The 15213-nt window shown below is 39.1% G+C and overlaps 1 protein-coding gene across 3 annotated transcripts in view; it reads left to right on the top strand.

The window, feature by feature from the left end:
* ccser2a (coiled-coil serine-rich protein 2a) overlaps positions 1-15213 on the top strand; it is a 670411-nt gene that overhangs the window by 175874 nt on the left and 479324 nt on the right. For all 3 annotated transcript variants that reach the window (XM_080215929.1, XM_080215928.1, XM_080215930.1), the window contains one exon: positions 3055-3145. In XM_080215929.1, the coding sequence (XP_080072055.1) occupies positions 3055-3145 (91 nt within the window). The remainder of the gene's footprint in view (positions 1-3054; positions 3146-15213) is intronic.

Here is a 15213-nt window from a genome sequence, read left to right as displayed (position 1 = left end):
GGTTTTGTATAAATGCAAGACTGTTCTCTGCCACACTTCCCTTTGTCGACCATGTTGTTGCTTCACTTTGAACTTTGCTCCCGAAACATCCCCAAATCTCCATTTGCTGCTTCAATAGAGGATCTTTGTTAAAATCCACCTTTTTGGTCATCCCTATCGTTGTTTCTTTAGTGCAATGTTTGTCTCACTATATTTCTGTGAAGCACCTTGGAGTATTTTGTGACACTGAAGGCTCTCTATAAAGGTGAGTTGTTAACTGCACAAGATCTGGACTGGTATTGAATCAACAACCATCTACCTCAGTCTAACCAGTTGACCCTTTCTTGCATGTGGCACCATTCAAGGGATATGGTAGCCTAACTTATATTCCTGGATCAGTAATCCAGGAAACCCGGTCTGGAGACATGAGTTGATTATTGGTATGACATCTGGGGAATTTAAATTCTGGTTCATTAATGTTCCTTATCAAAGGAAATTTGCTGTCCTTACCCAATCCAGTCTGTATGTGAATGAGGCCCACAACAACATAATTGATTCTTAACTGTCCAACGCCGGCATCTCCACATCTTGGTCATAGAAGACAGAGGGTAGCAGTGGAAGAGTGTTTTTCAGAATGGAGATGTGTAACTAGTGGTGTTCTGCAGGGATCAGTGCTGGGACCTCTATTGGTTGTAATATCTGGAGGAAAATGTGAATGGTTTGATTAGTAAGTTTGGGGATGACACAAAGATTGGTGGAGTTCATTATAGTGCCGGGGATTATCAGAGGATACAACAGAATATAGATAGACTGGAGACTTAGACATGGAAATGGCGGATGGAAATTAATCGGGACAATTACGAGGTCATGCATTTTGGAGGATCAAATTTAGGTGTGAATTGTACTGTAAACGGCAGATCCCTTAGGAACATTAACAAACAGAGGGATCTGGGTGTGCAGGTCCACAGTTCCCTAAAAGTGGCAACACAGGTGGCCAAGGTGATTAAGAAAGCTTATGGCATGCTTGCCTTCATCAGCCATGACATTGAGTACAGGAGTTGGGAAATCATGTTGCAACTATATAAAACCTTGGTTAGGCTGCATTTAGAGTATTGCATGTGATTCTGGTCGCCAGACTACCAGAAGGTGTGGATGCTTTGGAGTGCAAAGAAGATTGACTGAGATGTTGCCTGGTCTTAAGGGTGCTCGTTATGAGGAGATGTTGAATACGTTAGAATTGTTTTCACTGGAAAGACGGAGGTTTCAGGCATAGATGGGATGGATAGTCAGAGGCTTTTTCCCAGGTGGAAGTGTCAGTTAGAAGGGGGCACACGCTCAAGGTGAGAAGGGGAAAGTTTAAGGGGGATATGCAGAGGAAGCTTTTCATGCAGTGTGTGTTGGTGCCTGGAATGCGCTGCCAGAGGAGGTGGCAACATTTGAGAGGCATCTGAATGGTTATGTGAATGGGGAGGTATTGGAGGGATATGGTCCAACTAAGGGCAGAAGGCTTTTTTTAGTTTAGTTAGGGCATTATGATTGGCATGGGCTTGGAGGGCTGAAGAGCCTGTTCCTGTGCTGCACTGTTCTTTATAATGGTTAGTCATTGCTTGAAATTATGATTTTGTTTTAAATCGTGCAAGATTGTTCACGTCCAAATTTCCATTTGAGAGTCTTGCTTAAAACCCTGAACAGAACATTAAATAACAAACCTGTCCCATTACCAAAAATATTACAGCCAAATATTAATCATTATTTTATCTGATGCAGAGAAACCTATTTGTTTTTAGAGATTCCAGTATTTGCTATCTTTCTACCTTTTATTTGTGTACTTTACTGCCAATTACTTACAAAAATCCGAATGTGTAAAATAGTTGAGAACTGTATTCTGTATTCATTTTTCTGTATTTGATTCAAAAGTAGTTAAAAACCCAATGGTTAGATTTCCTAGCTTTGGAGATTTTCTACAAAATGTTTGTCTCCTGAATGTACATTACAGGAGGAGCCGGCATGTCATGTGAATTAATTTGTGCAGTTCCAGTTTCTGTGGTTCATTTTCTAGCTGATTAATATGATTTGCCCTTTTCACTGACTGGCACACTGGATCCTCTTTCAAATGCAGCCGGAGCTTTATTTTCATATCACATTGGACTGATTATCTGGTCTGTTCGATGATGCACACTGAATTCACTTCTTCCCTGTGTTGGAACGAATACTTTCCATTTGCAGAGAAAAGCTTCCTTTTGAAATTAAGCTCAGTTATCTCTTGTTGCCTGTTCTTTGGTCCATACAGGGTGTGTTTCATAACCCTTGCAGGTACTTTTGAGTCAAATATAAGTCAATCCATGTGTGCTTGGTGTCCCTGAGAGAGCTGTGAGGCAAAATGAGGAAGGTGACGAGGGTGAGGGCTTCTATGATAGCTCTTTGCTCTGTTATCCTAATAAAATGTCTGATAGATAGTTATGAACTTGCAACTGCGTACAGGAGGAAAAAGTGAAAAGTTTTATGAGTTCAACTGCCAGTGCAGATGGCAAACAAGACAGAGTAAACGGTTGAGCTTTTATTAGCAACAGTTCACTGTCTGAACCCCTTTGGTGCCCTGAATGCTACTGGCCAGAAATCCTCAGGGCCAGTTTTCATTAACCACTGAAATTTCTCTTGTTGTAAAAATAAGTAACATTTCTATTCTAGTTTTGGCATTTGTGTCTGTGCCTCTTAATTAACAATGAGATATATTTTGTTATTTGTACCTCATTTCTGTTAAGTTCTTCTTCATGTCTTTCCAACTTTCATCAGTCTATTAATTCAGGACATTATGATTTTCACCAATGAAACAGGCTGGAACGCGTACTAAAGTACAATTTGGTTAAAGATTGGTCAATAAATTTACATTTTAACATGCAAACCATTAATTAAACTAAATTTGTGGAATATTTTGCCAACATACAATGTGGAACAATAGAAATTACATTTGAATTTGTTTAGAAGAGAGATTCTACCTTTTGTGTTTAATTGAAGGATAGCTGACTTCCCTTTTGTGTATACATCTGAGTTGTTTCTTTGCTGCTTTACCTTCAGGATATTCTGAATAACCTGGAATCAGGTGATCTGGATGAAGATGACCTCATGTTGGATGTTGATCTGCCTGAGGATGCACCTTGCAAACTGGGTAAGCAAAGCCTTACATTTGCAACTCAGTACATCCTATTAGTATCCCACCTGAGGGAAGTGTTTATGTTTTCAGTGTTCTTCTCAGAATGATGTTTGTATTGGGAGCATTGTGATTTCTTTGCCATCTGTCAACATGGTTTGGTGATGAATCATAGAACCACTTCAGTGCAGAAGAGACCATTTGGCCCATACAGTTTGCACCGACTCTCTGACAGAGTATCTTCCCCAGGCCTCTCCCCCATTCTATCCCTTCAAAAGCAGCAAGGTTTGTGATGTAATAAGTATTTTCTATGTTTTTAATTTAAAAAATGTAATAAATGGGTGATGATCTCAAAATGGAAGTAAAACATACAATATCTCCAATGTCCGTGTCCCCATTTATAAATGCAATGTATGATTTCTGTTATTTATTCAAATGCACAATGCAGAAAGTTGACATCAGTAATTTAAAAATACCATCAAGAATTAATTCAATTTAATTTTTTGCATATAGTTGGAGAGCGGTAGTGGCTATAATGAGGATAAATACCTTGGAACTATTTCCTCTCTCTCTTAATTTCTGGTACTCTCCATCAATGGACTTTATCACTCTCCATTCCTGAAAATAAACAAATGTTATTTTCTCCTTTTTCTAAGTGGAATGAAGTTGGAATTAATGACTATCCTTACTATTAATTAAATAAACTGTTTTGCAGTGACAATTGTCTCAGGCTTCAAATGCCATTGTCTTGAGATTGATAGAATATCAAATATAGAACAGAGTTTTTAACAAGCTGAAGCATTTAAAATGTTGATAATTAATTGGGAAGCAGAATCTTGAAAGAATTTGACATATTGCCAGTAGAGCAGGGTAAAGCATGAGTTGTAAGATATGTGTTAGTGGTAGTTACCTATTTGGATAACCTCCCCAGTAATGTAATATTTTCTGCTACTTTGTATCTGAAAGATAATATTTCACAAACACAATCTTTTCTCTCTTCAGCATGCACTTGTTTCAAATTTCCCAATTGATCCACCAGCTTTAAAACTTCGTCTGTTCCCTGATTTTCACTAGCCAGTGCCATTTACCCTGAGCATTTGCAATTCACAATTTTCCCATTTCAACCAAGAGATAGCATTTTTTGTCCTACCAACTGACTTCCGCAATATTTATGGATGCTGATGCACAGTGGTCATGTAAAGTGCTATAAGAATGCAAGTTTTTCTATCCATTTCTCAATTTCCCATTTATCTCTCCATTATTATGTTGATTGACTTCTTCTTTACTCTCAAGTTCTTCAAGGAAGGGCTTCAGGCCTTGATTTTAGTTTCTTTACAGATGCTGGCTGATGCCAAGTATTCCCAACCTTATTTGTTTAACATACCTGTTGTCAGCAGAATGGAAATAAAATACCAATTCAAGATAGGTCAAGACATTCCAACAGCGTTCCATAGAGTAAAATAGTTAAAAGATGACTTTCAGGGCATAGGTTGATTCTGGTGAATGTTAGATATTGGGAACAAGTGATCAATAATTGGGATACTAAGGTGACAAAAGAAAAAACTTCAGATGAGTTGAAATGGGTGACCTGGGTAGGTGGGCAGGCTAACATCTCCACGGTCAGTTTGGAGGGCCTGTTGTTTTAGAGTCGGAACATTCTAACATAGCGCACAGTGTATTATTAGCTGGTGTTAAGAATATTTACAGTTTTATAACCGTTCTTAATTGGGGGATTAGAGAAATAAAAAAACCTGCCTTGATGTAAGCTGCAGCAGCTGTATGTTGCCAGAACCTTGGAGGCCACAATATATACTTACTATCAGCAAGTACTCCAAACACATGTGCTGCTACTTACATTAGAGCAATTTATGGAATCCAATTGTTCCAATCATTTTGTACTATTATGCAGAATTGAGTTTTCACAGTATTGTAACAAACATTTTACAGTTGGCTAATCCACAAAGTGAAACACAGGAGTGCACAATGTTTCATCACCGATGGGCCAAAAGATTGACTTCTTCTTTACTCTCAATTTCATTCAGCAGCACTTGTTTCAGCTTGAAATCCATTGCAACCTTTGTTCTTCTTCTTTGCAGCTTCCTGTACAGATAGCTTAGCTTGTTAATGCTTTTTAGATTTGATTGAAATGCACAGCATCGAGCGAGCTGATTGACCTTTATGAAAGCATAATAATGTCATGTACAGTGCCTGGGTCACGTGTTGAGAGACTTGTGGGAGGATTTGGCAACAACAGGATTAAGCAGCTTGGCAACGTAAACTTTTGATTATACTCTTTGATTTATTTATGCTCTGTGGAACATTTAAGAGCTAAGATTTCTATCTAATGATTAGGATGAGGTGATTAAGGTGAAGATGGGTTGGGGGAAAAAATGTACAGGTATTATGTTTGACATCATTCCTAAAGTTAGGATCATCATGAATAGCATTTCTAATTAGAATTGCCGGTGATTTTACCATTGGGAGGCAGTGTGTGTCTAGAAATACTGTTTCTACTGATTTGCATTGTTGTGTCATGGCACAGTTAATACTGCAAGCAAATTTAAGGATTTTGTTCAATTCATTGGAAAGGGACTCAAATTGAAGGGGCTTAATTGCCCTGTGCTGTCACCACATCTTTAACAAGTTCTTAAATATGTTAATTGCCTTCAAAAATATTTGATTAGCTGGTTTTGATAAGTTTTGGGTAACAGAATTAAAACTGACATCTTGCTTCCTCACTGGCTGGATGAGGGTGTTCTTGGCATTGGCTCAAAGAAGCTGGCACAAACCCCAACCTCAACAGATATGTCACAGCCTCAGTATTCTGGTGTGAAGGAAAACCCCTTCACCAGCTGCTAATTTTGATCCTTGTCATTTTTATTTTTGGAAAAACATTTAATTTCAGATTATTTTTTAAACATCAGAGTACAGTGATGAGCTTTCTACCTATATACCAATTACATTCTTTATTCACGAGGCTGAGAAGATCGACAGAAACTCAGCCGTTAATGGGGCTGGGGACAGGGATTGATTTTATTTGGAGCGAGGGTGTCAAAAGCAGAGTTAGAAGCATGCATAAGCAGTTCCTTGGGCTGTAGTGTTAAGAGGGCACTGGCCGCTATTTTATGACCTCACTCGAGCAAGGCTTGTAAAATCCTGCCTGCGGCCAGTAGAGAATTCCGTTCTGCGAGCCTTGTCTGTCCCGATTCCAAGGCGGGTGTCATTGTAAAATTTCAGCTACTGTCTCTGGTTTTCTTTCTTTTTTTCGCTTTTTCCGCTCTTCCTTACTTTGCCAGCTCTCCTCCCCCACCATCACCCACACTCAATTCTTCCTTGTCTAGGAGTGTTGACTCATTGCTGGAGTACAGCTTATTTTCCCTTAACGCACACAATTTGCCATTCTTTTTGAGTTATCTTTCACAGAAAATGTCAGTAGGGACGTGGCAGCCCGGCGCCGGCCCATTTTTATGTGGGACTTTCAGGTTCGCAATGAGAACAATATGGATCTACTCATCCCCAAATTGGAGTGCTGGTCTACTGCTGTTGCTATAGCTGTCATTAGAATGATTTATTCGAGCACAGATAATGCTACCTCTAGTCTGCATGGCTCGGTATTTGTCACAAGCTGTTTGAATAATTAGGGAACCTTGTGAGAATTTTAACTTTTTCAAAACATACTGCCATCATCCAGCAACCATCAAAGGAGCTTTTGTTTTGCTGAAGGTATTTTGTGCAATGTTTTACTGAATCATAGAATGATGCAGCATAAAGGGGACCTTTTGGCCCCTCCTATCTGGTGCAGGATCTTTGGTAGAGTTATCCAATTAACCCCACAATTTCCCCATGGCTCTGCGACTTCTTAAAATCTCTAATTCCACTTGAAAACTATTATTGATTCTGATTCCATCAGCCTTTGGGCAGAACATTCCAGATTTAGCAACTTGCTGTACCCCATGAAACTTCTCATTCTCTTGCTTTAAATCTGTGACTTCTGTTAACTTGATCCTACTGCCATTGGAAACAGTTTCTCCTAGTTGACTCTGATCATGACCCTTCATGAGTTTGAACATCTCTTAACTTGCCCTGTTTGAAGGCAAACAAGCCCAGGTTGTTCATACACTCCATAACTTAAGTCCTTCATCCCTGGAATGATTCTAGTAAATTTCTCCTGCACTCTCCTGAAGGCCTTCACATCCTTCCTAAGATGTGATGCCCAGACCTGGAGACAATACACCAGCCCCTAACAAATAATTTATGAAGGTGTAACCTTTCATGCTTCTGTGCTCTGTTCACCATGCCAAGGAAATTATGACCAATCAGCAATGGATTGCCCCTCCATACCCTAAATTGGCGTGCTGATCTGATGCTGCCATTTTAGCTGTCAATGGGATGATTTATTCTAGCATTCCCTGTTAGGATAAATCATCTTAATGACTCCCTGCACCAAATTTTATCCATGTCTGTCTTGCCCTATCTACTTTTCTCAGGCATCATCAGGGCCCAGCCTCAGTCTAAAAGAGTTGGAGTGAAGGCAGATATGTCCCTATTTTCACTTGTATGGGTGGGTTTAAAGGTCATATTGCAAATAACAGACTAGGGAGAAGGAGAGCATCTGAGGTAAATGGATGGAATTGGGACAAGCGGAGCTTAAACATTTGGCGGGATGGTCATGGGGTGGTGGGGGCATAGTGGGGGTTGGGTCAGGATATTGTTGTGGAGGTGGGGGCGGTGGGACAATGTGGGAGGGTTTGGGACATTGTGGTGGGGAGGCTGGCTGGCAAGTGGCAGCAGTGGTGTTGGGGTGAGGTGGATGTGGTTGGTTTGGGACATCAGGGGCTGGTGCCGAGGTTGGGGAGAGTTGTGTGCAGTTGCCCAGCCAGCTCTGATCGGGGGCCCATTTGGAGAGGGGGGGATTCCTGTGGGGTGGGGGGTTTGGTAGGAGGTTAATGGTTCTGTGGGGAGCAATGGTGGTGGCGCAATGGGGAGGTGTGATCCCTGTTGGATTGGGAGTGTGGGGTATTCCATGTGGTGATCAATCTGGGTATTTAAAATAGTTATGCTAAAGTTATATATGGTTTTATTTCTTCTAACCTTTTCTGAGTGACTAGTAGCTCAACGCAGGCAGATCTATCCAAAGTTAACAATTTAACTTGCTTTGTCAGATAATTCCCAGCCCAGCGCAAATTGTTCAGGGAGCATTAGTGTTTTTGGACAATTACAGTGCAAATGCTTAGCAGGGAATTTCTGAGGGATTCCCCAACACATCACCAGGGTGCCAGGAAGATAGCGGCTGATTCCTTTATTGATGTTTTCATAACAGCTTTCTTAATTTGCCTTGCCATCTTCAAAGTTTTGTGTACATTCTTTGCCCAGGTGTTTTTGTATCTGCACCTACTACAAAATTAATTATCCCTGTATCTGTTTTTTGTCCTAAGAAATATCACTCCTACCTCCTCCTTAACTTGTCCATTTGTGGCAATCTCTTGTAAAGATGGATGAAAAGTAGCCATGCACTCTGCTTTGACAAGGACATCTTTTTGGTCCCTGTTTGTTCCACCCACCCTCTGACTACTGTTTTACTGGTGGTGTTCATAAAAGGCTTTTGGCTCCCTTTTGTGTTAGCAGCTATTATATTCTCATTCTCTCCCTGCCACTCCAATTACCCTCGTTTAGAACTCCTGTATACTTTCTATATCCAGCTTGGTTCTCTTCAATGTTACTACTCTTACATTTGACATAAGTCTTTCTTTTTATGATGAAGCCAACCCTTCAAGCTTGATTTATTTAGATATCTATGTAATTTGGTATTTACCACTTTGCTCTTCTGATTGGGTTACTTTGGATCTGTTTTCCTGTTGCAACTAAAGCTTCACTTGAAAATAAATTAAAGATTCCCAGTGAGAAATAACGGCCCAATTACTGGTCTGTATATGTTCCATTATGTTCCTCAAGAAGTTATATTTGCAATCAAAGTTTTTGCCATTGTGTATGAACTGCAATCTTTCTAGCGGGATTTTGAGTGTGGGATATTACTTTTGTGATACGTCATCATTATTTCGTTCTGATTCACTGCAATACAGAATCACTTATGAACCAAAGTTTTATTGTTAACACAGAAGCAAAAAAAATTTAAAGGATTTGACATGTTATTGCTATTGACCATAATGCACAAACAGCTAATATCTCCCTTGCTCCCAAAAAATGAGAGTTTAAAACAGTTAATGCCAGGAAATGAGGAAAGTGCAGCATGACATCTTGGAATGGTCGAACCTATGAACCTTCACGGCATATGTGTTATCAAAATTCAACATATTGAATGGAACCATCTTGAAGTGTGGTACCGTGAATGTGATTGGCCAAGATATCATCATCATTCCAGAACTAATTTTCTTTGACTCCAGTTGGATACCAATGCGCAGAGTCCAGGAGCGGATTGCCATAGGTTGTAGTCAAAAATCTCTGATTTTTTTAGGCAGAAGTATCGCTATCTATCCTAGGGCAAGATACTTTTTTCTTTGTATTAGTGCCAACATGACATTAAGATGTATTTTTGTGAAAGAAAATTGTGCCTTTAGAGTAAAAAGGGAACCATGGTAAAATAGTAAAGGTGTTCTTCAATAAATAAGTTATAACAGATAAGACATCTGCAAATTGCTGCCCAAAACGTGATTTGAAACAAAACAAGATGGTAATTTTAAAGAAATCAAGTGTATATTTATACTGTGATTGTGGCACAGTATAACCACACTGTTACATTGAAGCCGAAGCATAAAGCCAGAGAACTGACCTGACAGAATTAACTAGTATCTACGGCATAAAGATGGACCATCTGATTTAACAAATCCACATAGCTGTTTGTACTCCACATATACATCCTCCCACTCTCATTACCTCTTCGAACCCTGACTCTCTTCCTGTCATCCTTATGCAGACAGCAAACCTACACCTAAATGTGTCTTTGCTATTAACTTCAACCACTCCACAGGACATTCAATTCCAAATACATACCACACTCTATGGAAATAAATTTCTTAAATTATTTTTGATCTCTTCTCTATTCACATCCCCTTGTTCTGGACTGGAAAGCAATGGAAACAGTTCTCTACATCCTGAAATGAAATGAGATCTTTCAGAGGAGGAACCGCTTGGGACTTAGGTTAAAGCATAACTTTGGATTTACAATGCACAGCTTTAGTGTGTAAAGTGTGTCTTCGTTGCTAAGATTGCATTTCTGTTGGTTGTTACTGAAAAAACCTCATTTGAATGTTCTGTCTGATGTAGTTTAATTTTATTGAGGATTTTGCTCAACCTGCTATACTATCAGGACATTTTTAATTAAAATTATACGTTGCATGAATGCATTCTAAAGAAGCTATTAAACGTATTATGTTAGATATACCTTGGTCATTAAGAAACTGTGCAGACAGAGGTGAATTCATAATATGTTACTAAGAACTAACAATTGTATATGAAGGTAATAATGATATCATGGACTTCTGCTGAAGGTTGTTTCAATCCCCAAGCAGATAAATGGATGACATTCTTTCTAGACACAGGTCCACTAGGGAACTGTAGATAGCATTAAAAAATGATCGACTGTATGTCCCATTGGTACAATGCAGTGTTAATGTTGAACCTGATCCTTGTTCCCCCAGTATTTCAATAAAAGGTTTCTCTGCAGGCAGCAGCCATGTGACTGGACAAATTAAGATCAGGCCATAAAAGAATAATTCTTTCACAGATCAGATGTTTGAATTCACTTAAATGGAAATAAACCTGTGTAAGGTTTTTTTCCTGTAGCATATTCTTCCTGATTTCTAGGTTTTTCAGGCCTGCTCCTAATTGAAGGATGTAATCTATGTAACATTCTACCCTTGGTTTAGAATATGAGTTTAATTTCATTTTGTTGTTATTTGTTGAGCTGAATGAGATCTTTGTATCCCAGTAAAAAGTAAGGTTGTACATCTCATTAACATCAAACGCCAAGTTCGCCTTTATTGCAAGATTCTGGGAATATAAGAACAACATAATCTTTCTGAAATTATATCAGGCTTTGGTATGATGACACTTGGCAGGTCTGCTTGGCATTGGTCTCCATATCAATGAAAGAATGGATTCATCTTATGAGAGGGAGTGGAATACAGCTTCATTAGATTGATTTTTGGTTTGAGGAGGTTGGCCTATGAACAGATCGAGTGAAATGTTTTTTGACCTTGGACAAATAAGAGGTGATCTCCTCAAAACATATAAAGTTTTTGAGTTGGTAATTGCTCAGGATCTATTTCCCCTGACTAGAACTAGGATGAGATGTCAGCTATTAAAGTCTGAGGTAGGAGAAATTTCTTTGCTGAGTATATTCAAGAGGCGTCACGGTGGCACATGGTTAGCACTGCTGCATCACAGCACCAGGGACCTGGGTTTGATTCCCAGCTTGGGTCACTGCCTGTGTGGAGTTTGCACATTCTCCCTGTGTCTGCGTGGGTTTCCTCCCACAGTCAGAAGATGCATGGCTTAGGTGGATTGATCATGCTAAATTACCCCTTAGTGTCAGGGGACTAACTAGGGTAAATGCATGGCGTTGTAGGGAAAGGACCTGGGTGGGATTGTGGTCGATTCAGATTCGATGGGCCAAATGGCCGCCTTCTGCACTGTAGGATTCTATGATTCAAGACCGATAGACTTTTGGCCACTGAGAGAATCGAGGGTTATGATGATGTTGCTGGAAACTGGAGATGCAAAAGATCTGCCATGATTTTAATAAATAGTGGAGCAGGCAAGAGGAGTCGCATGGCTGACTGCTCTAGTTTTATTTGTTCTAAATACAGAAATACGTAACATTTGATGCTGAAATCTGTACAATGATTATTTTGCTTTAGATTTAGATTCTATTGTTATAATTATTTACTTGGAGCAAATGTGCAATTTTTTGTGAATGTACAAAAATATGACAGGATCATGAAATATTAATTTTGTGTTTTCACCATCAATGTTGACGAGCCTGCAACTGTTTCCAACATGTTTGTTTTTCTTAGTTTCCAGCATCTGCAGTTTCCTGCTTGTCCTTTGGGCATTGATTTTGGGAAACAAACAGCAGTTACATAGTCATTGCAATGGTCACCTTACAATAGTTTTTATTTTTGAATTGGTTCCAAGCCTATGTTTGCTTTCATATTCCCACAGTAAAAGTGTGGTTTCAATTTTTGAGAAGACAGGTTAGCTTTCTTTCAAATAGTTGTTTCTCATCTAGCAGTGGGCATGGCATTAATTTAAGGTTTTCAACTAATTACTTAAACCAAACGTGCTGAAGGTCGATTAATATGTCATATTTAGTTTAGTTTTAGTTTAATTTATTCATTAGTGTCACAAGTAGGCTTACATTAATACTGCAATGAAGTTACTGTGAAAATCCGCTAGTTGCCACATTCCAGCGCCTGTTTGGGTATACTGAGGGAGAATTTAGCATGGCCAATGCATCTAACCAGCATGTCTTTTGGACTGTGGGTGGAAACCAGAGCACCTGGAAGAAACCCACGTAGACACTGGAGAATGTGTAGATTCTGTACTAGATAGTGACTCAAGGCTGGAATTGAACCCGGATCCCTTGGGCTGTAAGGCAGCAGTGCTAACCACTTAGTATAGACATATGGATATGGATAATGTTCTCAAAACCCAAGAAAAATACAGAAAGGTCCTGAACTGCAGTTCATCATTGCACAGGCGAAAGATATACATCCTCTGTAAAATAATGTGAAGCAGGAACAGAGTGTAGCTGTCATGTGTGCAATGCAGACAGGGTGGGCATCTCACTTAGAGGGGAGTTCACATACATACACAAATTCCTGTTTTCTTTATAGTATTATCAACTCAAATTCAACACTTGTACCAAGAATCAGTGCTTAAAGTTTTATTCTAGAAAAGGGAGGTAACATTAATATGAATTATACCTGGCGCTTTCCCTTCCTCATTCAGCTAGTTGTGAAGATGATTGTTGTTGTTGGCACATTCTGCTCATTTCCAGAGTTGAACAACATTAATGTTGTGATGTCTTACTGAAATGTTTCATGCAATGGAAACTTGATCTTTCACAGGGCTACATTTTCTTCCTTTCATGTCCATTCTGTGCAATAATGACCTTTCTCAGCTGGAACCGATGAGTAAACATCCACTGTTGCTTCCCTGAAATTCCACCCAGGAAAGCCTGTGTGTGGTGCACGTTGAGTTGACGTGGTGCTGCTCCTGTAAAAGTAATAATACATCACAGGAGCAGTGATTTGTTTTGTGTTTGGAATTTGGAAAAGGATAATCCATTTTATATCATCACCTTTAAAGCTCAAATAGAACATGGTGTAGAGTTACTGATCAGGCAATAAGCCTGATGGATCACCTTTGGATTCAGTGATGAGAGAGGCATTGATCTGTTGTTAAGGTTGCGGCGTAATCAAATGGAAATTTATGGTCTCCTGTTGTGTTTTGCCAGGCTCTTTGTGATTTTGATAATTATTGGACATTTTCTTTTGAAAATGTATTTTCATCATCTGTGTTATCCAGATTTGTATAATGTGCATGAATTCTTAATGTTTTGTTATTGTTTAGTCACTGCTTGGTGCATCCAGGCTAGTTAGTTTGTTCTTTACAATTTATTTCTGGAAATGCCTGTGGCAAAGTGAGTGCATTAACTGAAAGAAGGACAGTTTGCATAAAGCCAATTAGTACGGTAAATTTGACAGTATGTTTTTCCTTCAAGACAGTGAGGAGGCATGAGATATGTAGAAATTCCCAAAGGTATCAGAATATCAAATCTTTATGTCCATTATTAACCCACACTACAACAATAGCCAGCATTCATAGAGTCACAATCATGTTGAAAAACACCCCAGTATTTCTTCCAAAAAGCATAACTGATCAAAAATTAAAGTTAAGCCAAGGAAGAAGCTATTGTGAGGGATGACCGGTAATAGCCAAGGACAGATGCTGTGGGGTTGGAAGGAAAACTATTGCTGAGATACTCTGCTCTGATTGGGCAAACAGAATTAGAACCAAACAACAACAGACCAAACCTGACATTAGAGAAGAGGTTTTGGAAGACAAATGGCCATTTTTCAAAGACTCTAATGAAGTTGAGAAAGATGAAGTGGGATGTCATGGCCATCAGAATGCCATACAGTAAATAGTAAAGTGGTGTGTGATGATGTTGCTTCACCATTGTTCTGTTAAGGTGCCTTCCCATCAGTAAAAGTTGCTATGATGGAGACTAATTGCTGATGAGAGAACCCATGTACAAATTCCCATTCAGAATATTTCCCATGCAGTTTATAAATATTGCATTAACTCTTAACACTGTGCATTGTTCTGTCTGTGTTATTGATGGGATAACTATACAAAATGTCTCCTCTCTCAACATCACACAAACACCGGTGACCTGGTCATTATCATGTTGCTGTTTGTGAGAGTTTACTCTGTGCAAATTGGTGTCAGGTTCACTGCATTCCAACAGTGACCATATCTTAAAAATACTTCATTGGCCTTTTGGTGCTTTGAGGTGTCTGGTGGCTGTGAAAATTCAATTCTTTCTTTCTCTAACAAATTTGAGACATTGGGCATTGTTCACTGAAAGAAATTATAAAAATGCTGTTTTTTGTGAAGTTTTCCAAGTGATTGGGTGAGAATCTTTAACATGTGTGAATTGAAGTGGATAATGTGCCACACAAACAATCTTAAATGCCATCTCTTAAGCTAAGCTTCCCCTGTGCTACATCGATCTTTCCTCTTTATCACTTAGTTTCAGCTTCCTTTTTTTCACCCCACCAGAATAATCTCTCTCTAGTTTGGAATTATATTTAAAGAACATATAGCCTAAAAGCGTGAAAAACTCAAATGGGGTTTTATCATGTCTATTAAATTTTAAAATAAGGAAGGTATTATGTGATGAAGCTACTTTCCTTTTAAGTACCATTATCTAAAACGCAGATTGCCCACTTTCCAATAACATAACTATGAGAGGTGTTGATTTACTGGTAACGTTCCCAGCAAAATATGATTGTCAATATGCTTCCAGATTGCTTGGGAATAAAAGTGGTCTTCATAGC

The sequence above is a fragment of the Carcharhinus amblyrhynchos genome, chromosome 31 (assembly GCF_965287045.1).
Source record: "Carcharhinus amblyrhynchos chromosome 31, sCarAmb.v2.hapA, whole genome shotgun sequence".
Taxonomy (NCBI): domain Eukaryota; kingdom Metazoa; phylum Chordata; class Chondrichthyes; order Carcharhiniformes; family Carcharhinidae; genus Carcharhinus; species Carcharhinus amblyrhynchos.
Note: the sequence above shows the minus strand (reverse complement) of the source record. Positions and strands in the feature narration are given on the sequence as shown.